The sequence below is a fragment of the Drosophila biarmipes genome, chromosome 3L (assembly GCF_025231255.1).
Source record: "Drosophila biarmipes strain raj3 chromosome 3L, RU_DBia_V1.1, whole genome shotgun sequence".
Classification (NCBI taxonomy): Eukaryota; Metazoa; Arthropoda; class Insecta; order Diptera; family Drosophilidae; genus Drosophila; species Drosophila biarmipes.
The window spans coordinates 12,302,292-12,329,674 of NC_066613.1; the positions used below are offsets into that span (position 1 = coordinate 12,302,292).

The following is a 27,383-nucleotide window of genomic DNA, read 5'->3' on the forward strand; positions in this document are numbered from 1 at the left end:
TTTAATTCTTTTGTTTTATTTTCATTTTGTAGTTTGTGTGCCTAAATTATTTCTGCACAATTTAATGAATTTGTTATGAAAACTATGAAGTATTTGCTTTTGTTTACATTTCCGCGTAATTAGTTGGCTAATCTAAACATTGGAACATTTTGAGTTGCTCATAGTAATTTTTTGCGCGTTTTTCGCTCGTCTTTCGCTTTGTTATTTATTATTTACTTGATGTTTGAGTTTTTAATTGTAAATGCTAATTACGATTATTGTTACTGTGGGATAGAAAGGGAGTGGGCAAAAGTGCGTTTAATTAATAAATATTTAAAATACAATATTGCAGTTGTTCTTTCATCTCGTAAAACTAATAAATGCGAATCGAATGCGTTCGAATGGAGCATCCGTAAATCGAGTTAATTAACCCGCTTAATCATATTTTATTTCTCGTTTAACTTGTTTGTACATAGCGAAGTTGTGACTTAAATGACTAGTCTTTGGTTGTGTGTTGTCGTAAATTGTAATTGTTAAATGAAACTTGAACTTTGCGTTTGCTTTGAAGAGGAATGTTTTGTTTTGTTTTGTTGATGTTTTCTTTTTTAGGATCGAATTGAAATTATGCAATATTTAGTTGTTGAAGAAACTTCTGTTGCACGCTCCGGCTGCTAATTGCTAATTGGAGCGGATTGCAAAAAAATATTTACAATAAATATACAATGGCGCGAGTTTTTGTTTACGTTTGCATTTACGTTTAGGTTGCTGCAAAGTTTGATTGTTTTAAGTACTTTGTTGGCTGTTGTTGAGCTTATGTTTGTTGATATGCTTGTCACGGGATTGTTATTACGAGTGCCTGTTTAAAAATGCAAATGCTATTAGCTGCTTGGGCTCATAATTTGATTAATGATTTAGCGCATGATGCGGCGAGTTCTTCGCCGGACTTTCTCTTCAATTTTCGCTTAAATGTTATTTGTTTTTTGCCAGTTTCGGAACCCATTTGTCGCCGTCATTGCAGGGGCAAGAAACACGAGCGGAATGAAGTGAAAAGCCACAAAGTTGTGGCTCAATGTCTGCCCGGGACAGTCTTCGGGCCCTGGAATACGGCCGAGATACATTTATACCCACAAGCCCTAAGCCGAAAATTTCTATTTAAACAAAAAACAAGTGGTAAGCTCGGGGGCTCCTCCGCATCGACCACGTGGTACCCTTCGAAGTTGCTCTCAGGACCTGCAAAAGCTCAGTTTGATGTACCCGCAGCGCTCCAGAGTATTTCGATTTAAACTTGTGGCATCATCGGCAGTTGCCAGTTGGGTGCAAACAGAAAGCACGCCCTTTATTTGCTTTAATCCGACAAAATCCCTGTTCTAATGCCGAGCGGCAATAAAGGATGAAACGTGCATGGCATGTAAAGAGCGTGTCCTGTGGCAGTGCCAAACCATACCATGCCACTCCACTCTATATCGTGCCACACCGCAACCCTCTCGCCTGTCTGCCTCGATAGTTTGCGAAACGGAAGCGGAAGTGACACTAAATTCGTTTCGGTTTTCCCAATTGGCGACACAGACACACACATAGGTACGTTTAGGGAGTCCCTGGCTGGGATGAACTGGCAAAAATAAACTTCACAAAATGGTTACGTGTAATCCCCTTTATGATCTGCACCCGTCCATGTGCGCTGCATCTCAAGTGGGTCCACCGACGAGCCACAACCACATCCTCAGCCGCATCCACCTTGCCATTACCATTACTGCTGCCAGATCCAGGCGCAGTCCGGGCCCGTTTCTCAGCTGGCTATGACCATGGTGGCGGATGTGGCTCCCGGTGGCCAGTTGGCGGCTCCGGAGCCGCTCGTTTCCGGCGGCAGTGGCGAGGATCCCATCGAGGACAGCGAGCTGCTGCTGTTCACCGAGTGCAGCTGCTGCGGCTGATGGTACTCCGGCTCCTCGTAGGCGGCATCCTCGTCGCAGTCGTGCGGATACAGCGGCACATGGTGGTGCGTGTGGTGGTGGTGCGTATGCGAGTGGTGCAGATGCTGCTGCTGGTATGGATGGAAGTAGTGGTTCGACTGCTGTGGCTGCATCTGCTGCTGGTGCTGCTGCAGCGGCTGCTGCTGTGGGGCAGGCGGCGAGGCCGAGGCAGGCGATGCTCCACCAGACGGAGGGTGGGGCAGTGGCAAAGGCAGCGGCAGTACCACCGGCAGCGGCTGCAGACCTCGTATGCTGTCCGCCGGGTGGGCCGTATAGATGTTGCTTCGCCTCAGGTGGTTGTTGTTTATGTTGCTGCTGCTGCCGTTGTGGTGGTGCGCACTGCCGACGGCACCACCAGCCGCCCCATTCGCCCCGCCCGCACCACTCAAGCCGTTGCCGTGGGCGCGTTTGTTGCGAGACCACCACTGCACGTGCGTGTCTGCGTGTTGGAGCAACCGATGCAGATGCCACACGAAAACACACACGAGATGGGTGCCGGAAAATAGACAGAGGAGGAAAAAGAGGGGGCGGTTAGTGGGTGGGTCACAGTTGCGAAAACAGTCGCCGCGTGTTGTGAGAGTCACCGGTAAAGGCCGTGTAATGGCCAACTGCGGGCACAGTGGATGTGATCTTATGATAAAAGCATACAGATATAAAAAAAGTTTCGTATTTTTTAAATATTACTGGTACTAAAAATGGATCGGTAATTTAAAAAAATTGTTTTCCTTTTTTAAGTTTCAACATATTTTGTTTAGCTTTGAATTTTCATCCACTGTGCCCACTCTGTTTGGCTTACGCCCACTGTTTTCGGCCAAGTTGGCCAATGCAGCCATGTGTCCATGTGGGTACTCACCGTTGCGATTGTTGGAGGACTTTTTGCGCCGGCAGCGCACCACGGCAATCATGATGATGGCGCCTAGCAGCGCCGACAACACGGACACGATGATCAGCGTCAGTGGCCAGCCCAGTTCTGTGGCCTTTTCTGCAAAAAATAGGATGGGCGAAAGGGTAACGGTTAGTAACGGCAGTTGTGCAGCCCTCAGCTACTATTTTTACACTGGCAAAAGTCCACTAGGAACTAAATTTCTAGATTGCTTTTGAAATTCTAGATAGCATCTTAGAAGTCATGACCACATGACACTCTCTTAGGTTTCAAATTTTTTTTTGCATTTATAACAAATATTGTTTAAAAATATGGTCGATCCAAAATACCTTTTTTTTAATTTTCTCGAAAAGTTTCCATAATTGAATTAAGATTAGTTTTATTACCACTATATAGTAAAATTTCTCCCAGTGCACCCCGTTTTGCATTCGCACTCACCTATCGTCCCCTCGAACATGAAGGTGCTCTTGGTGGGCATTGCCCAGGAGCACAAATCACACGTGGTCAGGCCGTCGCTCAGCACCGGCTCGTCGACGAAGAAGGGCGGGCGGGGCGGGGGCGGTACGAAGCGGCCGTTCCACAGGCCCTGCTCGCTGGCATCGAAGGCCATTGGCGAGCCGAACAGGTCGTCATCGTCATCGAAGATGTCGAATGTCACGTCACCAAAGCTGCTCAGGTCCTCCGCGGAGCTGCTGGCCACCAGACTTGCGATTCGCGGCGGACTGAAGGTAGGAAATGCAGAAGCGGATGCGGAGGGCAAGGCGGATGCGGATGCTGAGGCGACTACAGATACAGATACGGATGCGACTTGATTTACAACGTAACTGAGCCGCGCGTCGTTGCTGTAGTTGTTGTTCGCTACGGATGGCATTTTCCTTGAGTTTCCAAAGGACAAGGGGAGTTTTCCGGGTGGAGGATTGAGGGCTGGGGGCTGCAATCCTTTGACGCTCCTCGCTTATTGCCAGTTATCGCCGTTGTCTGTTAGTCCTCCGTTTGGCGCATGGTGAAGGGATTGGGGCTCCGCCTGTTTTCTGGTTCTTTTTCTTCGGGCTGCAAATGGAAAATGCAAACGGAAGGAGCAAGTTAGTTTTGCCAATTAAAGCCTTAATTGTCCCTCGCATGCCAGAGACTCATGTCAGCAATCGTTTCTCAATGACTTTTTCTACCTATTTCCAATTTGTAACTCCCCCTCCCGGCATTCAGCCTTCTGCCCTCGCTGGCATTTGTATCTTTTCAGCTGGAAATTGAATTTTTGAACAGCTCTGCCAACGCTATCTGCCAGATACTTCGAGCAGCAGAGCTGAGCCCCACACACCGACACATCGACTGCTGTGGATAGATGCTATAGACGCGGATACACATAGGACATCAACATCACACATGGCAGGCACTGCTAACGAGAATTGACAGCCTGACAGTTCGATATCAGGCTAGAAGTCAGCATTAGTTACAGTTCTCAGTTCTCAGTTCTGAGACCCGAGTTCGGAGTGCCTCGAATTTGCTTTATTAAAAACAAGCTCCATTGTGTCAGCTTCCCTTTTTTCCCCAGCCTCGGCACTTGTCTCAACAAACTTGATTTGCGAGCCAATAATCCTGATAAATTAGCACTAATTTGCAAGCGCCAAGAGGGGCAGCAGAAAGTCCTTGTCTGGGCTAATCGGCAGGTGAAAATGAAGCAGAGTGCTTCGTTAGCTGGGAGTTCTGCTCGGCAGACTTGTGCCTGGCCAAAACCAAATAAATCTGTTTCACTCCAGTTGGCAACCCTTTCACAAAGTTCTCGACTCCAAAGAACCCGGCCCACTTTTTAAACTACTCTTTTTTCGTTCCGTTACCAAACCATCAGAGGCCGACACGTTTCAGGCATTAGCCGCTCAGGCTGTCGAAATTTTCAACGCTTTTCGCTGCAAACAGATGGAAATGCATACCGGATTGAGGTACCAAGATATTTAAGCCTTTTGCACATGCAAAAATGGGATACGATTGAAAGTTTGGGTGGTGATTGCTTAAAAACCTGCAGATGCCAGAGGATCTATAAGTCTTTATTCTTTGCCCTTCTTAAGCTTCTCTGCTGAAACTTTGCGCCGTTAATTAAATAATTTATTTTTCTTTAGAGTAGTTAACAAGCCAACTTTTCTCCTCGTGCAGCATTTCCACTTGGCACGCGCTTAATTACAGAAATATATATGCACTGGTAGATGGATAAAAAGCTGAAAAAGTGGCCAGTTTCCCGAGGAAAGTTTAATTCCACTTGCGCAAATAATACTTCATATGCAGAAATGCAGCCGAGTGGCTGGGGCAGCGTCGAGGGGCGAGTTCGGTGTAAACGATATTTAGTCATTCTTGAAAATGAGAAAACGTGAGGCGCATAAATTGACGCGGACCCGAGAACGGGCAGAAAACTGAACTTCCTTCACGCAAGCGAAATTGCGAATCCAACTGCGAATCTTTTCCTCTATTTTTGTTTTTTGAATGAATGAACATGGAGCTGAGAGAGGCAGAGGGTTTCGGCGGCCTCGGAGGGCTGGGTGATGGAGAGATACTGTGAAAAGCTGTGTGGGTGGCGGCAATACCTCTTCGTCTCCACTGACTGGGGCTATTAATAAATTTATTTTCGCTGCATGCTTGAAATAAATTGTAGAGTCACGTGAGCCCGGCTCAGCGCACTTTGATTTGCCTTGCTGGTAGTCAGTTTTTGGGGGGAAGTTGAGTCTTTGGCAATGGTAAGTACACGTCTGCGGCGACAGCTGTCATCTGGCAGTGCGTGGGCTCTGCAGGCACCTCACCCCCACCCACCGCCTCCTACCAACTCCCAATCGAATGTCCAAAAACGCGTCTTCAGTTTCAATCGGTTCTGCGTGGAAACGTGCCCGCCGGCGGCTTCCTCTGTTTGCCAATCGAGCGGAGGTGGGGTGTGCCACCGCCCACCATCCGGCAAATAAACAAAACGAGAAACGCCCAGGCCGGGAAACGAATTGAAAATGAAAAGTGTAGTAACAACGGGCCTGCCCCATCAATAACTGCAGCCTGCACAACAATCGATATTCACACATCGCCGAGATGCGAAAAGCAATTACACATGTCCTATTCAATTCCAGGCAGCATCGATTCAATATTTATATTTCCATTCTCGGCGCTCGGCGCTCGGCCCCCCGGAAATCCTCGTCCTGCTTTTTAATTAGTGCGAAATGTTTGTACATTATTTTCATTTATTTTTCTCCGGCACTATTATTTGCCCTCGAATATATGTGCGTGTAGAAATTAATTTTGTAGCAGAGGGTGGCCACAAAGGGGCGAAACAGTCGGGAATTGCCAGAATGTTTATTACGAGTTTTGGCTTTCAAAATTAACACAAACATTTTCAGCTTTCACCCCCTGCAACTTAATTACCTAAATATGTGAGCGAAATAATTCCGTGTGCGTTGGGGCTAGCGAAAAAATTGCAAAATAATTCGGGGCATTTAATTAAGGGCTTTGGCTTTAATCAGGGGGATTTCATTATTGAATACCAACGAAAGCCTCTGATAAGAGCTGTCCTGGCTGAGAAATAAATAAAATTAAATCCCATTTAAGGCAATTTTTAAGCCACAAGGCGGCCCAAAGGTCAGGGTAAATACATTTGCTTGCTTTAAAGCCGGAGCGGGGGAAGCTTTAAGCCCGAAATGTCAGAGTCTGTCACATCGGAGAGTCGGGCCCCTGCCACAATCAAAAATTGCTTGGGTTGCTCTATTTGATCCTTAAAGTCGAGAAGTCAGACATGGATATTGGGACGTGTCTGGCATTTTTTTTGGCAAAATAAATGTAGCCGGGGCAACGACGACATGATATCGCACTAATAATAAAGAGAGAGGAGGCTGTTGGCCAGGTCCGGAATTCTGGCAGAATAATTGACTTAGCTTGCTGGCCTCTAATATAAATTGGACTCGGACAAAACGAACTCATATTGCCATGCATGAAAATTGAAATTTTATTCAAATGCCCGGGCAAGTACTCAGCGAGGCAGATAAAAGTGACAGCCTACGTTGGATTTACATAAATTATGAGCAGGAGATCGACGACGGCCCCAAAGAAACGAACTCATTTTGGAGTGCACTCCGTAGAAAGCGATATTTTGGGTTCGGGGGGAAAATTAGTTGATTTGTATGCGCGACCGAACGAAATGGAAACTAATAGAGTTGTATAACGAGTTCGGGCCCCGGGGCAGGAAAAACTGGAAAACCGCAGACCTCTGTCTGCTGTTTAGGCGACCCTTCGGCAGCTGATAAACTTGGCGTTTTATTGCCAATTCACATTCAAATTGAAATCATCGAATGTGAAACCCCGGGCTGGAATTTCGTTGTGGGATCTCCGATTCGTTGCGATCGATCGGTTTTGAAATTACCAAAGACCCATATGCATAACACTAATGAATCCGAGATTAGATTGGAGATTTCGTGTGACAGTGGACTTGGGATAAAGCCACCATTGTTGTGCACCTGACATGTTGGCCAGATAAGCCCGAAATGGAAATAAATATTCTATTTTTGGGAAGGTAGTTTAGATTGGGATAACAATGGTTGCATCCCAGCAGAGTCTTAGTCTAATTTTATGGCCCTGTTAGGGATTTAAGCTGAAGATAAGTAAATTTAGAAATTATTGCAGCCAAAATGTACTCTGCTCTCTGGTTTCAGATAAGTAAGTTCAGGGGGACTCCCCCTTTCAACGAAAGAGCATTGTCTTGGGACCCCCGAAAACCAACTAGTTAATGCTGTCTTGGCTTACGTCAAAATTGATGAAATTTCCACCCCGAAATGTCGTAAAGCATGCTGCCAAACAAAGCCAAGAGATTTGAGATGCCATCGCTGGCTGATTTTCCCTTCTTGGCATCTCAGCATATCAAAACTGACTCTGAGCCACACACAGCGTGTGGGAGCTGCTGTTCTGTTCGATGCCGGGGTATTCTGTGTTCCCAGATTCATAATTTTCGACAAACAAATCGCTTTATAATCCCTTTTCAAACACACTCACCCAGCCGGCAGACACTTGGCTCAGTTCTAATCCTGAGCTGTCAATAAGACATTAATGCCTCGAGTGGTCGGAGGGTCGGGGCTAAGATCGAGTTACACAAAACGCATTCTGTTGAAAGAAAAAGGACGACCGGGCCGTAAAACCTCGGCGAGATATACATATGCATACGCTCATCCTCGAGATAGGGCTCAACACATTTTCCCCACACTTGTTGAGGAAACATAAAAAATGCAAAGGAGTCGGGGCAGGGCACTTGAAATATTTAGGGTTGAGTTCGCTGCATGTTTATGATATATTTTGTTTAAAATTTAGTTTCCAGTACGACACAAGTTATGACTGCGTGGCGGAGGAGCAGGAAGAGCAGGGGGAGCAGTCCGTTTTCTTTCATTTGTGCTGCCAAGTGTCTAATGCAATTTGCCTGCGAACAAACTCAATAAAAGCTGTCCTAAGTTGGTTGGCGGTGGAGGGGTAGGGGCTCTGTGGAGGAGCTGATAGATTCCCCAGGACAGCCGCGGGCCACACACGCGCAGAAAGGAATAGAGGGCAGCCGAGGAGCTCACCTTTTGGCTCGGGCCACTTTGCTCTTCGCAATAATTTTTCTTGCCAGCAGCTATGCCACAGTGGAGCCTCAATAGGGTCTACCGCTTGGCAGACGGGTTCCATGAGTGGTTCTCTTTATTCACAGTGCACTGTACAGCACAAAAGACCTGGCCTGCAGCCAGCAGTCCATCCATCCATCGACTCCTGGGTCCCGACTCCCAGGGAAATAATCAAAAGCAGAGAGCGAAAAAGTAAAATAAATACGAAAATCAATATGTAGGCGTAAGCAGCAGCTAGGTATCCATGAGATACAGATACACACACACAGGAAACACAAAATGAATTAATTCCTTGTTGTTAGCACAGGCGAACAGAGCAGTCTAATCGAAAAGCAAGTGAAAACTGCCAATTCCCCTTTACACTACAATATCGCCTATTAAGTTTTATTTAAGGACTGTAAAATTTGATTAGCTCCAATGATGTCATATAAGAGACTTTATAAGTCGCTTGGCAATATATAACAAAATTTGATACGTTTTATGAAGGGTATTAAACAAAAAAGAATAGAATAGTATATCAGAACTTATAAGATTGTAAATTATCTAATATCATATTTTGTTTTGTAAAAATTTTGTTAACATAGTGAACTTTATTTCATGATAATCTTGATTTAAAAAAGGTTTTGAAATCAAAATTTGTATAACTATAATTTATAGACCAAGTGTTTAAATAGTGTTTCAAATGTGATAAGATCTGTAACATTTTCCCCCGTGTACCCACTCCTTCCCCAAAAGAACAATATCTACTCCCAATCTGGTTGGTGGGCGTGGCTGGCAAAGACTGAGCAAACATGTTTAGGGCGGCTGAGAGCTGCAAAAGCCCGACAAAAAAAACAAGGACAGAGACACAAATCTTGGCACATAAAACAATTAGCAGGCTGTAGCCGGGGGAAATGGGTATGAGAAAGTCTATGCGGCTTAGTGGAGGGTGTGGCGAGAATAAATGACAACAGTTTTGGGGCTGTGGAAATTAGTTTGGATCCCCGAACCCTCCTGCCCCTTCCGACACAATCATATTTTATTCTATTTATTTTTCTTCATGTTTTTCGGGGCTGCAGAAATTTATGAATATTAAATGAGCAAAGTCAAAGCCAGCAGAAATTTATGGCACATGCAAATGCCTCATATATCAAGTGGCTGTGTGAAGTCATAAAGCACAGCCAGCCAGGGCGGGGGAGGCGAAGGACAAATGTCCAGTCCCTAGGACAATGTCAAGCCGAGAGGACAGGACATGGCAGGACAAACAAATTTCCAATCGCAAGCAAAACATTTTCCCTGACATTAATAGCAAAATAGGAAAATACATGTGAAGGAAAAGGACTTCGACTATGCTTTATATAGATATAATGCGGGACGGGGTATGTCATCATGTCTGCCTGCTTGACTGGCAAAAACAATAGATTAACGTTCTCTGCTTTTGTCCTGTCCGAGAGACGACAGAAAAAGGTCAAAGTTGGAAGAAAATCTGCGGAATGCGGGGCGAGATGTTAAAATAATAAAGAAATTGGGATGTGAGCAGAAAGATAAATTGAAATACACATAAATATATTATCATGTCGGGCAAAAGTTCAGCAGAAAAGTGGAGAGGAAACAATATAGATAAGAATCTCCAAGCACTGACCAATCTTGAAACTTATCCCTGGGTTACCAGGTTAACTGCTCACGCCTCCCCTAGAACCCTCTATCAAATTAAGAACTTTCAATGGCTCTCAATAAACTTGATTCCAACTCTCACTCGAACCGAATTATAAACAAATAAATACATAAAACTGCCGGGCAGGAGGAACGGAACTCCTTGCCGGGGAGCTCATAAACCAGGCTAAAAACCGAGCACATAAAAGCCAATGCCAAAGCAGTCAACAATATTGGCCAAGACGACGCAAAATGGCCATCAACTTTAATTGAGTTGAAGAGCAAAGGAAAAACACCAGCACAACCAGCTGGAGTAAAGGCAAGAAGTATCTTCAAATGGGCTAGAGGGGGTGGGAAATCCCCCGAACTGAGCCGGCGGGAGCGGAAGGAATTTTAGCAAATTAGATTGTTTTCCACTTGAGTTCGTTTTAACGCTTACAGACGCCCAGCAGTCAGGAGCCGGCTAAAGAAGCTCTGGCTCGGAATGGGACTCGCTCAGCTCAGTCTTGTAATCTCGTTGTAATTCTACTTCTTTTCGGGCAGTAGTACCTGTACTGGTTTCACTGTTTCGGAGTTAGCTGGCCACCTGCCCCCGTTTATTGCTGAATTACACCTTGAAAATATTCTGAAACTATGTAAAAAGTAAATGGTATTTTATTCTAATTATCAATACCCAAATAAATTCAAAAAAATGTTTTCAAACTGGACTATTCATTACAAATTTATAAGCAAATAAAGTGTGCAATCTCGGAAACACCCGATTTCCTGCATGCCTATCTCCATCTCCCTCGCACTGCCTTTAGCTGAGTAACGGGTATCCAATAGTCGAGCCGCAGATTATGGCCTTCTTTGTTGTTTCTCGTTATTTTTGCCGCGCGTAGTTATACCTCTGAAGGAATTGCAGCCACCCACCGAGCGGCTGCGAAACGCTGTAACAAGACCGAAGAACAACGAGGGTAAGTGGAAACGTTGCCGGGTTTCCGTTCGCTGGAACAATCATCACTCACTCGGTCGGCACAAAATTGATGATAATAATCGCACGTACTGGCGGGGCCGGCAATTGTTGGGGAGTGGGTACCAGGTCCCCGGTGCCAGTGCCACTTCCAGCCCCAATCCCAGTCCCAACGGGCTGCTCCGCTTTTCGAGAGGCAGCCGTAATACCGGGGCTTACCGCCCGAACTCCGCGCCAGATGACGACCAACAGCTGCTCCGGCAGAATCACCAAAGGGACACCTTGCAGCGCTGTCATTAAAGCCAATAAAGTGGTCGCCAAATGAGATTGTCAGCGCGTCGCTTCAAAGGCAGCTGCTGAAAAACACCCCACTCCCCACTGCAGCTCACCGTGACGACCCCACTGCGCCCCCGATTTTGCTCCACTTTTTTGTGCGGGTTCCTTTTTTTCGGTTTTTATCAGCGACAGCAAAAAATGAAGCAAATTTATCTCTATTACAGTTAGCTGCTGCCGTGCCACGCCCCTTTGTTGACGCGCCCATCATTTGTATTGTTGACATGTTGTGCCGGGGGCGGGGGCGGGGGCGGCAAGGGGGCGTGGCTGGCAAGTGATAGAGCTGATACAGATTTGAGCAGACAGCTGTGGATGAGACCGAGCCCCGATTCAGGACTCTAAAAGCAAACTCGAGTTGAGCTCGCTTTGGACATTTTGTGAAAAAATGATTGATGGTCCTCGCAAAACGATTTTCCACTTTAAAGCGGTCGGCGGGAAAAAAATGGCAGTCAAAATTGCGCAGCTAGCGGAAATAATGGAAAATACTTAGCATACTTCAGATAATCTATAGGGAAGTCTAGGTTGTGGCTAGGGAGTTTATTTGGCGCCGGTCCAGGCAAATATTTACTTATGAAATATAATAGGTATTCAAATTAAATTGATGGCTAAAAGGTTTTAGAGATTAAGTAACAGGGCAGCTTTGCCTCTTTATCAAAATTATTTTATTTGTTTTGTTTTAAAATGGTGTTTAGCCTTAGTAAGAGTGAAATATTTTGAATTATAAGAAAATTTCCTAGTGAAAGGTAACACCACCCCAATCCACTTGCCGAATTAATCAAGCCGACCCAACCCACTGGGAAGGTTCCCACAGCGAAGACGCTCCCCACTCTCCCCATAATAAATCAACATTAACCATTTCCAAAATGTAAATATCATAAAAGATTGTTAACATTAACTGTCTAATTTGTTGTCATTCCAAGTGGCCGCCACCATCATCAGTCCCACATTTTAGATGTTTCGGCAGTTGTAGCTGTCGTCGTCTTCGCCTCTCGAGAGCTTCTTCAGTAGAAGAGCAGCGGTGCGAGTAGCCGCGACATGATGGAGAGAAGGCGGCAAATGGCCTGCAGCGATTCTGGCCCAAACCGGGGGAAGACAACAACGTGAAAAGCTACTCGACCAGCAGAAGATGTGGAAACGTGTTTGAGGAACCCGCACGCTAATAACTCCGCTTCTGACGGCGGCCAGATTAATGACGGACCAAATCATTTTAGCCAACTTAAATCACTGTGAATGCAGCAGACACACAAGACACAAGATGAAGTAGCACTCAGATAGAGCCTCTTAAATTTTGGACAAACATTAATAAACTAAAGGCTTTTAGAGCTTCCCAAAAAAGCGGCAGGAAAAACAAAGAAAAACGCTGCGCTGCAACTGCATGCATAATTCGCCGGCCAACGGTTTCCACTCAGAGTTTTTCACTGAAACGCGACGAGGGTTTTCCCTCCCTAGCCCTCTCTCTCTCTCTCTCTCTTTCTTTTTTTGGAAAACCGTTGTCTTGTCTGAGGCGGAAGATCCGATTCCGAATCCGAATCCGAGAGTCCAGGGCCATGGCATGACCATGACCATAGCTATTCGGATGGATATAGCCATGGTGGCTTGAATTCCAAATGGAGACGACATGAAAAACCTTTTATCTAAAAGTGCTTTCTGCTTTCCCCGCGCTCTCTTTCTTTCTTTCTTTTCGAGGCCCCCCGCCCTGCTGCCATCTTTAGCGAGATGTCTGTATTAGCCAGGCAAATGCAACTGGAAATTAAGCAACAGACAACAGAAAACAGAAAACAGAAAACAGTCAACAGTCTGCAGTCCACAGTCGACTGAACAAAGCAAAGAGGAGACACAGCTAAAACACTGGGCCCAATAATTTGTGGCTGCAGTCAGAAACCCCGAAAAAATACTCCGCAAGGGAAAAACACCACAAAAAGAGGGAACAGCGAAACAAAAAAGCAGAGGCCGCTAATTTAGTTACTAACGCTTCCCGAAACCGAACAAAAAAACCCCAAAAGACCGAAAAACCCTCATGTACCTGCGGTTAACTGGCCAGTGCAGTTTAGTGTCTGGTGTTTGTTGTTTGATGGAAATTGTGTAGCCGCCGCTGCTGATGATGGCTAATTAGTTGGGCTTCCCCTCCCTGAAAAAGAAAAATCTATCATATCATGATGTCTTAGTTCGCCGGTTAGAACAACAATAGTTTTTTCGGGGGGTCGGAGGTGGGGAATCCCCTAATTGACCGCCTTTGTTGGGTGAAAATTACTGCACATTAAATGGCAGCCGAGGGGAGACATCGACTTTTTCTCCATGTATTTCTGTATTTTTGGCTTTTCAACTCTTCACTGCCGACCGCAATTTAATTGGTCTAATAAAAGTTCGACACAGAAAGAGAGCATCCATAGTTGTGCCATTGTACGCATATATACATTTTAATGCTAATGTGCACACATTTGTCGGCCAATCCACATTAATCAGCATTGGGGCAGACCAGCGGAGGCAGCAGCAAAAATAAATATATCGGGGTTTTATGCTTTGCAGTGGGGCATTACGTAATATATGTTTTGCGGTTTCACGGTTGGTTCTGGGATTGGAGTTGTGTTCTCGGGTTCTCCGACCAACTAAAGTTTTAATTATAAAAGCGGTTTCAATTAAGCGGAGTACAGGAATCATTAGTAGAAACAAGCGGTAAAAACAAGTGAGGTATCGCTGCGCAATAAATGGTTTTACAGAGAATAAAATTTCATTTTAAAGACTTGAAATGCCATGTATAGGTAGGTATAATATATGCTACAAACTAACTTGCTCAACACCCCTTGTGTGCCTTGTTGAGTTCTTACAAAGCCCACAAATTATTTTTGGGCCCCACCTCTCACCTGTTTCATTATCTTGCGACTTCCTATTGATATCCTACACATTGGAATGCCAGAAGTGACTACTTCCAACCCCCGATTTCCCCGAATTTCCGAACCCTTTGGGCTGGCACACATTCCCCACATATTTTCCCAGTCGCACTTCACTTAGGGCAACCACAGCAGAAACAGCTCCTTAACCAAATGGGCATGCAAAGCATATTACATTTCCCGGCCCAGCCCGGGAATCTTCCACCTGTCTGAAATTAAATGCCGACTCCAACACCTTCGCCCACCGCCACTGCCTGCCCTTCTCCCGATATTTGTTTTAATTTTAAGCCAGCCCAGCCGCAAAGTTAAAAAGTTGCACCCACGCCTTGGGGTCCAAAAACCTAAAACCAGAACCGAGAACCGAATGAACCTTAGCCAAATGATGCGTGAAATTCAATACAGTAGCTCGGCTCCTCCCACTCCTTTCGTACTTTCAGGACCCGGGTATGTTAGTGTAAACACAAGCCGCATAAGGCAGTGCCTGACCCCTGCCCCCGGATTCCAAGGGCAGTAAAAAGGATGAGCGCGCTTGGGGGAGGGGCAGGACGAAGGACGATGATGGGCTGACTAAGTGTTCCTCGGGTTTTATTTTTTCGGTTCGCTTGAGGTCTGGGGCTCTGTTCTGGTGGTGTTTGTTCTTCGCCTTGCCGAATGTGTGAAAAGGCATCAAATGGCGTTAAAAATGCTTAAGTACACTAAGGCAAGTTAACACTCCACAAAATTTGGTGCTTTGTACACAAGAAAATCTCAGAAATAAAGGGGCTTTGTGTATCTCAAGTAAAGTGTTTGTTTGGAAGATACAATACGATTTTTATCTATCTATTGTCTATTACAATACTATATTATCTTTTAAAGTATTACAAATGATTAGATTTTAATTTTAAATATTTAACAAGATTTTTTGTATTGTTTAGTGATAGGTTTTTGGCCTAAAGCCCTCAGGATCTCAGGACTGTTCTTCCAGTGCACATGTCACTCAGTCCGGGCATCTTCGGGAAGGGTTTGGCTGGATCTTGGTTGGGATTCTGTCCGTGGGCTTGGGATTGGGATTCGCTTTGGGATTGGCACTGGCACTGAACCTGCTGCGACCATAAATTCCATTGATTGTCGCGCCAGCGTTTTGTATGACAAGTTCGAAGTCTTGTATTGTCTGTCGCCTCGTTTTGTCTTGCGTTTGTATGACTTCTGTTACCAGCCAGCCACACCCTGGCCCCTTGGCCCCCTGGCACCCCCTGGAACCCCCCTAAGACTCCGCCTCTGCTGCCACTCACCTGCCAGCATTCGTTTGTTTACTGCCTGCTGCCGCTGCCACAGCCGCTTCTTTAGTTTCTTGAGTTTCCCTGGCCCGCATGTCACATAAACCGCATCTGGGAGTCCGGAGTCCCCGGCCCCGACACTTGGGAAGTGTGAAGCGGAAACCAAACAAAAGCCGCCTAAAACAACTGCAGGTAAGACCTGGCCAGAAGATAAGACGTCCGCCTGCTGTCCTGGGCATAAGCGAATTTTAATATTGTATACAGAAGAGTGACGGAGACTGAGGGTCTGAATTCTCAATCTCCTCAATCTATTCAATCTCTGCGGCGCTTGCTTTTCTCACTTTTAGTTTGTGTTCACCCCGGAATGGAAAACAACGAGAAACTTTAAGAGAAATCTCCGGAAGAGCCCGAGCTTTTTGATGGCCTTTTTACACCTCCCCGACTTGGGAGAAGCGAAACTATCTGGGATCTCATTCCGCTGGCCTTTTATTTGAGTTGTCGCTGCTTACTTAACAACTTGTCGCCTCGATTGCCCTCTACCCTCATGGAAAATGCTCCCTTTTTCCCCCTTCCTGGGCAACAAAATTGCCAGTATGTCCTTTGGCCAAAAGGCATAAAAAGCTTACACGGGACTCCGTTTTTTCGCCCATTTTTTTGCTCCCCTTCTTATTTTTGACGGTTTTGTTTGCTGGCCTCCTTTGCATAGTTGGCTACAAATTTTCCTTAGTGCCCTCAGCGCCGCCAAAGTTGGCCAAGTTTCGTCTGAAGGGTTTTCCAAGTGATGGAAACGAAATTTTTGACACGCGCACGGAAATTCGAAGAGGTACGGCTTCGCTGGGATTTTAGAAAAAAGTTTTGGAAAATGCGAAAAAAACTATTGTCGCCAACTAAAGTTTTCAGATTCGAAGCCACATGATCTTAAATTGCATTTGGGAAACTATTTCAGATAAGTTCGACTTAAATGTGCATATTCCATTTCAATTTCGCCCATTCGCCATTTGAAAAGCATTTCAAATAATTTTCAACTTTTTCCTTTGTCACCTAAAAACTTTCTCCTTGAGCCAGGAACTTCGGCCAACACATACGGCCATCACTTATTGTTACTGTCGAGAATTCCTTTTCCTCATTTCCATCGAACTTGGCCACACACACAAACTTGGACAAACTGCTAAATCCTTTGGCCGGCGAGTAGGGGAGAGAGAGAAGGAAGGCGCCGTGGGAGCGGGAAAGCCAATCTCTTTTTAAGCTGTTCAACAAAAAAACTTTCACTTTGTTGCCCAGGACGATCAACGCCAGAAGTTTGGTCCTGCGGGAGGTGGGGGATAAAAAGTTCTAAAAAGTTCCGGTATTAAGTCCATTTAACCCGCCATTGAACTTTACGCCTCAACGAGCAGCTAATGCAACAAAAACTACAAAACCGAATCTACGAAAGACCAACAGCCGGACTTAAAAACTAAAAAAAGAGGGGGGAAACTATGGAGACCACAGGACCAGCAGGGACAACAAAGTAAATGAGCAGCCTGCCAAAGGGTGAGGACGAAAATCGAGCAGGCAAATGTGCAAAAAATGGAAAATGAAACGAAAAACTTTTGTGGCAACAGAATTTTCCCTGTTAGCCGTGTTCACTTAGTTTTCTTGTATTTTTTACCCTTCCAACCTCCTGTGAAAAAAGAGAGAAGAATTCAATAAAATAACGCTTTCCATCTGGGCAAAGAAGCGAGAGGACGAAACTAAAATAAAGTTTTCCCCGTGCGCCATGGCAAGGACAATTTTCGTGAAATTTGTACAGCCACGCCCCTGCAGCGCTCGCCCCCTTGGATCACGAGCTTCGCACCACCACCACCACTACTTGGCATTAAAGTTTAACAATGGACGCTGGCGCGTGTGAAAGAAAGGAGCGAACGGAAGTAAAAGAAACCGCAAAAGTATCTCAAGAAGGAGGAGAGTAGAGTGGGGAAGTGCAGGAGAAGGGGCGTGGCATCGACGGCCATTTGTACTTAAGCTGATCTATTTTTGCTGTAGCTCAAGTCTCTGCCCCAGCATCTGTATCTGTATCTGTCTCCATGTGCAAGCGTGCGTTTATCCTGCTTACAGTTACACAGATAAACATTTTCGTTAGGGACAAAAATGCACGAGGACGAACATAAGCAGGGGGTTTTCGAGGTTAAGCATTCTCGGGAAACATCCTTGGATCCCTGCATCCTCCCACATTTTGCGTGTGACTTGTTCGAATGCATACTTTGTCTGGCGCTAGCAAAATGTTAAATTCAGAGGCAGCATATGCTGTACTGTATGAAGAAGCCAGTCAGGGGCGGGCTTAAAAGGGGGTTTATAAAAATAATTTTTATTTTGAAGGTTGTGGAACTCTTAAGATATTTTTTAGGGACTTTATTTTTGTTGAATTACTATTAGATTTAGGTTTATATCTGATCATATTTCTTCAGATATATTTTCTGACATTTTCGGTTAATTATTATTATACCTTCAACAAGTATTTGAAATTTTCCAGTATTATTGAAAAATCGTTCTTCTTAGTATTAAAAAAAATAATAACTTTTCCTATTTTTGCTTCATGTAAATGTAATAATTGTCTGTATAGTGCCTTTTAAGATACATAAAAAGGCCCCTCTAGATACCTCCTTGAGCATCCTTGAGCCTCCGCCACTGCCTTCGCCTCACACAACTTGCTATTATCGCAAGATAAATGCCAGTTCCACATAACTAAGACTTACCCGGAGTCCTGGCTCCGCTGCAGCTTGCTCCAGCTGCTGGATGCTGGTTTTCAGGCTGCTTGGCTGAGTCCAACAAAGCTGCTAAGCCGCCAGCAAGGATAAGCAGTTGAAAAAGGAGCAGGAAACAAGGGGTTCGAGGAGGCAACCAGAGGAACCTGCAGCGGGGCAACCTGCATAACTGATGGCTCCGCCAGATGCAGGCCTCCCCCAGGATCTGGGCGTGGATCCTGGAGCGGTGGCATTTGCGGCATCTGCACCGAGGTCCTGGACCGGCATAACTGCGCCTCGGAATTTTAATAGAGCAAATTTCAACAACAAGCCGGAAAAATAGGAGCGGATAGAGAGGGGGGGGGAAAGAAATTGCACGGCGTTTTATTCTGCGCTGGTAATAAAACTTCGAAATGAAGTTTAGAAAACTTTTTAAATGCCTTTCGCCAAGTCGATGGACAGGCGGCGAAGTAGGGGCGTCTCTCCAGCGCGAACCGAGGACCTGGGGAACTCCCCCCGATAATTTAACCACGCACAAGGCGCACACCCACTGAAGAGGGAAAAAAATAAATAAAACAGGGCCATAATAATGATGATGACGCCTACAACACAACGCCCACGAACACGCCCCGTTTTGGCAATGGCCGCGTAGGAGCCGCGCGAAATGCTAAACGGGCCCCAAGGACCAACGCAGCCAGGACACACGGCTGGGCTCGGCCGGCTTTTTGCAAATTTACGATTATGATTATTACAAGTCGACGTTTTGCGTTCCAAGGATTCTCGTGTAGCCGGTGTGGGAGTGAGCCTGACATTCGGACAGCTGCTGGCTGCCACGGGGCCAGGATGTATCTTAGGGATGTGCTGCCTCATGCTCGCCATCGAGTGGTGGCTGCTTGGGTGGTTGGGCGGTGGGCGCAGACATTGACCTCCAGCGGGTTGTTGGACAGCGTCTGGAAATCGGCAAATTCCATGGGGCATAATAAACGTAAGATAAAAGTCAAAGAGGGACAAAAATTATATAATAAACTGTACAACGAAATGAAATTATTGCAACGAGGGTGGGCTGAATATTACTTCGGGGGGAGAGAAGGCAGCAGGATGCTATCGGGGGGCTTTGCTGTACTGCTCATGAAGCTGGCGAATAAAAGTTTGATGTGCAATCATTTCCCGGAGTTTGCAAAGTTTGTTTGCAGGTTTTGGTCTTCGGAATACTCTAAGTGGAGTTGGGAATTGGTAGTTGCGGGTTTCGTATATTTATATGTGCAGCTTGAAAGAACTTCAAATATAAAATATATTTTTAAAAATTGTTTTAAATGAATCAGTCTATGATGAGCCAAATCATTTATTTTATATATTTTAAAAATTCAATTCAAACAGTTTGATTTAAAAATATCTTTGGTGTAGGGTATTTAGAAATAATCATAAAGTAAATGTGGTATTTGCCTTGTTTTTAAAACGTTAAACATTTTGTTGCTGAGGAAGAGAGATCGGGAAAAAAGTTCTCTGGATACTGTTAAAATGAGTCTGGAGTTTTGGGCTGGGTTCTGTGGACACACCTACACCCAGGCACACACGTACACCGAAGGGCACAACAATAAGTCAGGAATGCAGGTGGGTAAGGGGGTCGCGGGGAAGGCGGTGGAAGAGCGGAGGGCGCTTTGGGCTTATCAAGTTGAGCGCATCAAATTCTCAAAAATAATATACCAAATCATAAAGGCATGACGATGAGCAATTTACCAAAGCCAAATACTCAGAGACGAAACAACAAACACGGGAAAAAATGGGACGTCGTTTGGAGGCAAGAGATTCAAATCAAGAACGTGCCCCAAACGATGAAGAAGTGCCCCAGTCAAGGCGATTATGTACGTATAAATAGGTATATTTTCGGTTGCGCCGTAAAAACAACAAACTAAATGATTAATGATGAACCGCTTTTGTCTGCCATTGGCAGCAAAGCATTTCATTTTCACTTTTCCCCTGCTCGACTGCTCATGCCCCACAATTGGAAATTGAAAATGTTATTTTTCAACTTGAACTTCGATTGCTGGCATCTCTCCTCGCTTTCCATTGCTGCCAGTAATCACTTTGTCATTGCCATCATTTTTCAGCATCAATTGTTTAGCGACTCGACATAAATTCACTTCAGAACCCGGAGGAGAACCCGCTCAGCGGTCTAATGGAAATTGAGAGATACAAGAGCCGAAGCCGAGCAGTCTGCATCCGTCGAAGGTCCAAGTGCCCGTCACAAATGTATCTGCAGCTCGGAAAACTCGATGGGTCTCGGCCTGATGGAGTGGACTTCCCTGGAATTGGCCTACAGCCTGGCCGGCTTTCAAGTCGCACCGAACCAGAGATCAAAGGGAAAATCGAAGAAGTCGGGCTAAAGCTTGAGAGTCACACTGGAAGTCCAAGAACTAGTACCTCAATTCATCAAATGTTAGGGCAAAACTGAATTGTACAGTTTTTAGTAAAACAAGTGGCTTTGACATTTGCTAAATAATACATTAATGCAAGCGAGTTTACAACATGTTAAAGCCTTAAATTTTTATTGGTCACACTCGTATTGCTAAGATACACCCCGAGTTTTCTACTTGTCTTGAACGAATCTCCTCGGACAATGGGTTGGATACTGGTACTCTTGCTTTTCGGTTTTGCAGGTGTTTTAGCTAATAAGAAGGAACCTGAAAACTCCAATCGCAAAGTAATTAAGGGCAGAACCATATCGGTAAACACCTCCACATCGGGATTACACGATGCAGTGGGAGGTACTCTAGTACCAGGATCGGGATTTCTTCAGCAAATCGAAATCGGCAACTTGCCACATATCAAGGGTCGGCCACTGCCGGACCTTGGTAACGATGTTGTCATCACGAGCGAGAGCACGCACTCGAAAAATGGCCAGGAGAATTCAGTTATGTCCAAAGTACAATCGCTGACGAAAAAGCCCAGCAAAAGATCTACACCACACAAATTGGTAGGGTCAAAACAACTGAGATTTAAGCCAAAGTTCTATCTTAAACCAAATTTATCACCTAGATTGCTGCGAAAGCTCCCCCAAAATCATCGGCAGTAGAATAGGCCTTTAACCAAACAAAGTTGGTGCTAGTGATGGATCTACGCCCATTTTTAAAGTTTGATGCAGTCCCAGTTTATTCAAAGGTCCACGTCTTAGTCCACAAAGGAAATCAATAAAAGCATAATACCCTTTCTTATGGTTTTTAACGTGGATATAATATCATTTAAACCTAATTCATTAATTGGCACATTTTTAAATATTTTTCTATGCTGTTTAGGCTGTTTCTTCTGTGAGAGAGGAAATATAAAACTGTGGAAAATCACTTTGATGTGCTGTGACAGGCATGTCGCACTGCTAGCAACTCGTATTAATCATTAAAGAATGATTTCATTAGAGAGCAGGAAACCCTCTACGAACCAAATGCTGCCACCGAACTGACCGCTACTCTCTAAAATGCACCACTAAGTGGCAATTTCACGGGGCAAATTGATCCGAGAGATGCAGAATTCTTGAAACTCACCTCGTTTTGATTTGTCGGTGTGCGCCAATTAGCCCGTTACGTTGCCGATTGGAATGTTCACTTGACTTGGCCGTGTGTTCAATGCGGTTTTTATGGCCGATGTTGTGGATGCTGCAGATGTATCTGCTGCTGCTGCTGCTGCTGCTGCTGCTGCTGCTGTTGTCCTTTCACACGGCGACAGCGCGGCGTAGACGTAATCCACAACTTGAGCACCGTTTAGTGGTAGGTTTGGTTGCTGCCGCTGTTGTTGTGTTGCAAGGATAACGGTAATTAACCCGTCGGGGTCGCCTGGCCGCAATTGCATGCCACTCGTTGGGTTATTGGCCGCCACCGAGCCGCTCGCTTGACACTTTTCAAACTTTTTCTCTAGTTGGGCAGCTCTTTTTTTGTGAATCGCACACTCGGTTAAGATACAAACATATGTATATTTTTGTGTGTGCCACACAGATACACAGACACTGAGACACACTTCACTATGCGCTAATTTTTTTATTCCGCGGCTGCATTTGCTTGCCTTTTACACTTTTTGCCTGGGTCCGCGTTGTAAATCTTAGCGCGTTGTTTTTAAAGAAAATTCCAAAGACGACGACAACGGCAGCCGTGTTGTTCTGTATGTGTTTTTGCTTACGTTTTTTTTTTGTAACTTTGTTATTTTTTGTTGGTGTTTTTTTTTGCCGGGTCTGGCGCTCCGGCGGCAGCTCTTCCGCAGAAACAAGCTCCCAAGCAGGTTGACCAAGAGCAAGACCAGTACCAATGGCAATGGCAGCACCGAGATGCAGCAAGGAGTTCGAGGTGGAGGTGAAGGTGGTTGCTGCACAAGTTGCAGCCGGAGAAGTTGCAAGTGGCAGGGGCGCGGCTGCGGCTACAATCTGCAATCTGTTTGTGGCATTAAATCAGTGAACCAAGACGCTCCGCGGCCAGATTTGTTTATGCCTCCTCACTGGTTATGCAAATTTGTACTACAGCTGTACGTACAGCTCAATTAACGCGGCATTCCTGGGGACTCTCGAACTGCCGATCGCGCATTGATCACCATATCACCATATCACCATTTCGCACACTGAAATCACCGAACGAGCTGCGGCCTCTATCATATCATATCGTATCGGATCGTATAATATGGGCCTGGGCTTGCCAAGTTGAGACTGAATGTTGCTGGAGTGCTGCCTGTGTTGCTGTTGAGTTGCCAATGTTGCGAGTGGCTGGCTCTTGGGGTTCTTCTGTGGGGTAATCGTCGTCCGCGGCCCGCTGACTTTTCGGCTGGCAACGTTTCGAACCGGTCTCAAGTACATACTGAACGGCACGCACTGGGAACAGGTCCGTCGAGGCCCGTGGAACGCGGGCGGAACGCCTCGGAATCGGTCCACTCAACGGGGCCCGACGTACCACTCGGGCCTTGAGTGGAACTCGGGGAAAAGCCACTCCGACTCGGAGCTCTTTTGGGAGCAAGTCGGTCAGGTGTTTAAGCCGCTGCCGCAGATGCGTCCGCATCTAATTGTGAATGATTTATGTGGGTCGTCGTCCCCCACCGGGCGGCACCACCAGCAGCTAGGAGCACCACTCACCACCGCACCACCGGCCGAAAGCACTCTTTTGGCCAAAGAAAGTGCCTTAAGCCGCTGCCGATGGAATGGCGCAGGCTTTTCTCTTACCGCCGATGCAGCTCGCACAATTGAAATGAATATTCAGATTGCCAAGCGGTGGGTTCTACGGAGATTGCGCCTGCAGCACTGAAAAAAATGTAAAAATTGGTGTGTATTTAGTGAGTACTGTTAACCCAAAATTAGCTTATTAGAATTAATTGTTTAACCTTATTAAACCTATATTCGTATCTGAACATCTGCTGAAAACAAAATGAATAATGTATTCAATATAAACTTATTTAAATTAAATCTTAAAAATGTATACTCAAATCATTTTTAAAAAAAACCTAACATTATTTCTCTTATAAATAATTTAAATTGAAAAGTGCTTAACAAATCTAAAAACAAACAGCTGGAAAGAAGAACAAAAACAAAATACTCATAACTATACTTAGTCATTAAAACTTCATCAAAAAATGTATAAAAAATAGAAGCCAGTAGAAGCCATGTATTTCCACAGCTATCATTAGGTTGCAATCTTAAACCCAATTATTACACCATATATTATGTGCGCTTGAAGTTTGTAACCAGAGCTCTGCTGACCAAGCTCGAAATTGCACTCGTAAGTACAAAATCCTCAATTTATTTTCTCTGTGATTCGAGCTGAAAACAGTTGCCATTCGGTGGGTTTAATCCTGGCCAGGTCGTTGGCTTTAAATTATCAACGGGACAAAGGACACTGCCCAGCTGGCCAACTCCCACCTGGCGGTGGTCACTGGCCATAACTAAAATCGCCAGCACATTAACGGTCGTGCTGATGGTGATGGCGATGGTGACTCAGGCGGCGAGGTCAGACAGGTCTGCTCTGATCCGATCCCATTTGGGGGAGGAAAAGCACCTGCTTTATTATGCAAAAGTTTGCCGGCTCCGTCAGGTGAGTGTCCGTGGAAAGTTCTGCGCGGAAGTGGGGCCGACAGGGGCAATGCGTGTGCAGTGAAAGTTAAAGGCGGGTCGAGGCTCGGGCACTACTTAAAACTCTACTGGCAAAACAACGTGACTCAAAGGCAAGGGAATCAGTGCAGATAAAGGCAGAAAAAAGCACTTAGTTCTTGCTTTTATCAGTAATTAAACTTAATATCATTAGTTGTTTTTATCAGGAAAAATTATGGCAGGTAAGAACTGTAAAAGGTCCTCTAAATGGGAAAGCGCCAGCCAGTAACTCAAGCTCTCCATGTTGCAAAGGAGATATGCATCAATTAAAGAAATGAAGATGAAAGATTGCAAGAAAAATAATTTAGAAACATAACAAGACTAAAAACTATTTACTGCTGACTTAAATATATTTTATTAGGTAAGTATTATTTTTCTAAAGTTGTATCATTCAACTGAAAATAACAAGAGCAATGCTATTAATCATCAAGAAATGCATTAAAAATCAGGCCATTAAATCAGTCCCTCGGCCATTCCCTGAGAAGTAAATGCTTTGAAAATATGCATTAAAAGTCAAACTTAATATAGTTAGCCTTCTTCAGCCAGTCGCTCCACCTAATGTCTTGCGACTGCTCAACTAATTCAAGATGGACAGGGCCGACACTCAGCTGGGCCATCGCGCTAGACAAGTTCGATGCCTTGGATGGGCATCAGAGTGGGCCAGGCCCACCTCCTCGTGCGCCTCCTGCTCCTCATCCTCCTGCTCCTCATCGAGTAAGACTCCTCTAACAGCCAGAAGACGTCGTCGCCGAGTCAGGGATTCGATTCTGGGATGACGAGGCCGCGATACATTGCCCGCCAGAGAGCCTTTCGAATGATTTATGAGAAATGCGCCGCGTCTGCGTCTCCGAAGACGGAGCGCCAAGCCAAGACAAACAATTGACATTTGATGGACGCGTAACTCGTGCATTCAAATGCAACTAGCTGAAACTCGAAAGGGGGCCTTGGGCCCAGGACCTGGGCCAACGTATATTTGACAGGCCGGCGGAGAGGCGTCGGCTAATTGTTATTGATAATCGGATGGCCTGTTATGTCTCTGTTTTGTTTCAGCCACACAGCCGCACAGCCGTCGATTAATTAGTCAATTAATGGACATGATTTTGTGGAGCAGCCGGCTGGGGGACAGCCGCATCCAATGCCACTCAGTTGCGGTCTCCTCCTGGGCCGCTCCGCTAATCAGATCCCTCGGCCGGCTTCCACACGAAAACCTTTTGCTCCCGGGTGAATTATGTCCGGGCAAACTCATTGTCTGCTGGCTGAGAGCCTGAAAATCACGGCTCCATCCTGCGCCTGCCTAACTGCAAACAAACTTCTCTATTATTGATTTATACCTTTCAACGATTCTCTGTATTTATCATGAGTGCAAGCCACATTTATCATTAATAATGCCGCGCCAGCTCTCCACGAGCAGCGGCGAATCGGAATCTGCTGCAGCGGCAGCAGCTCCAGACGCAAAGTGGTAGCCCAAGCGAGCGGCAGGAGCGGGATCGGGATCGGGATCGGTGGCGGGAATGGTGGCAGGAGACAGGAGGCGGGAGGAGATGCCCCGAGCATCCGCATCTAGGCAGCTGCCAGACCCTGGGCAGGAACAGTGGCTGGAAAGGGTTAAAACCTTTAAGGAATTATCTAGGAGTACTTCTTGGAGACTGGATGAAATGTATCTTAAGTAAATAATAGTAATTAGAATACTTTGTTTTTCTTCTTATCTTAAGTAATAAAAATAAGAACAAATTGTTTTCTTAAGATATTTAAAAGCTATAAATATGTATTCTAAATTCATTAGTGCCTCCTTTGTTTAATAAATTTATTTCTATAGGAAAGTAAAATTATGCTATTTAATTTTCTGGAATTTTAGCTAAAAATCTGAAGAGCTTTTAGTATAACCTATTAGTTTAACACCTAAACTTATCAGTGCTAAAACATTTTAAGTTAATAATAGTTTTTGATAATATATCTGCACTGCTATCTATTTAAGTAATTTAATAATAAATTATCTGTTGTTATGGACTCATTTTATTAAACTTAACAAATATTTTGAGTGTTTCTACAACAATCTTTAAATGTTTTCTAGAATTGTTAAGCAAATATGAACAACTGTCAGCTTTATAAATTGTATTAGGCCCTATTAACGCCCCTGCAACTGAATACTTGACGTTTCCAGTGGCTGCGCCATTTTATTCGTAACTAATTGCCCATTGAGGCGTCGATTTGAATAAAGGGCCTATCCATTATGCATTGTGGTGGTACCACTGTTCCAATTTTCCTGGGCCTCAGCCAGTCAGCCAGGCACCCCCGTTGAGCTGCTGGCTGGGATGTCTGGGATGGCTATTCTCGATTTGGCCAGGAGCTGGGGATCCAGAGAGCCACAGAGCTGTTGCTGAATCTGCTGAAGCTGCTTCAGACGCGATCGTTTTCCGTACATCATTTCTATGCTGTATTTATTGCCCGGTCCGGTCGCAGTGATCATCGCGTTCGCTGGGCCTCCATTTCCGTTTCTGCAACTGCAACTGCAACCGCTGCTGCAACTGCTGCTGCGGCTGCGCAAAGTTCAGGCCATCGAGGGAAGAAGAACGACGGGACGACATACGACGGCGGCGAAATCCATTTTGGGAAGGTGATCTGTGGGATTGTGCTAATGTCAAATCAAGCTGTGCCCCCTTGTTATTTAGCGAGGGCCCAAAAGGAAGAGGCTGCCGTCCGCGCGGAGATCCCGGCACCGCCAGCAACTAAACTCCATGTTGATTTTATTGTAAATTGCATTAAAAGATTGCATATAAAGAATTTTATTTATCACCTCGGGTTGTTAGGGAAAACGCTGTTGGAGACAAAAGTTCTGTTCTCCTCGCCCGTGGCACTGTTGCACTCGCCTGTTCGCTGTTGTTTGTCTTGCATTATTTTTAGAGCCAAAAGCTCGGGGTGCTCAAGGTCTTTCGATCCCACCTCGGCCCCCATTCTAGGCAGAAGAATAAGAAGAAGGTGTCGCGCCAGTTTAGAGTGGATTCGATTCGATTTTTGTTGCCTAGCACTCGGCCGATGCTCCTCGGGCTCCCTTGTCTCT

General features: G+C 45.3%; 2 protein-coding genes across 2 annotated transcripts; one reads left to right on the forward strand and one right to left on the reverse strand.

Moving 5' to 3' along the window:
* Position 1: 1 nt before the first annotated feature.
* On the reverse strand, positions 2-23,029 carry LOC108028647 (uncharacterized). Its single transcript, XM_017100572.3, has 4 exons — positions 21,753-23,029; positions 3,271-3,882; positions 2,803-2,931; positions 2-2,388 (listed from the first exon to the last, which is right to left on the reverse strand). Exons 2-4 carry the CDS (start codon positions 3,701-3,703, stop codon positions 1,766-1,768), a joined length of 1,185 nt encoding a protein of 394 aa, XP_016956061.1. The 5' UTR covers positions 3,704-3,882; positions 21,753-23,029; the 3' UTR covers positions 2-1,765.
* LOC108028648 (uncharacterized) lies at positions 20,799-21,438 on the forward strand. The gene is made up of 2 exons (XM_017100573.3): positions 20,799-21,190; positions 21,253-21,438. The coding sequence occupies exons 1-2, from the start codon at positions 20,834-20,836 to the stop codon at positions 21,292-21,294; spliced, it is 399 nt and encodes a 132-aa protein (XP_016956062.1). The 5' UTR covers positions 20,799-20,833; the 3' UTR covers positions 21,295-21,438.
* Positions 23,030-27,383: the final 4,354 nt, after the last annotated feature.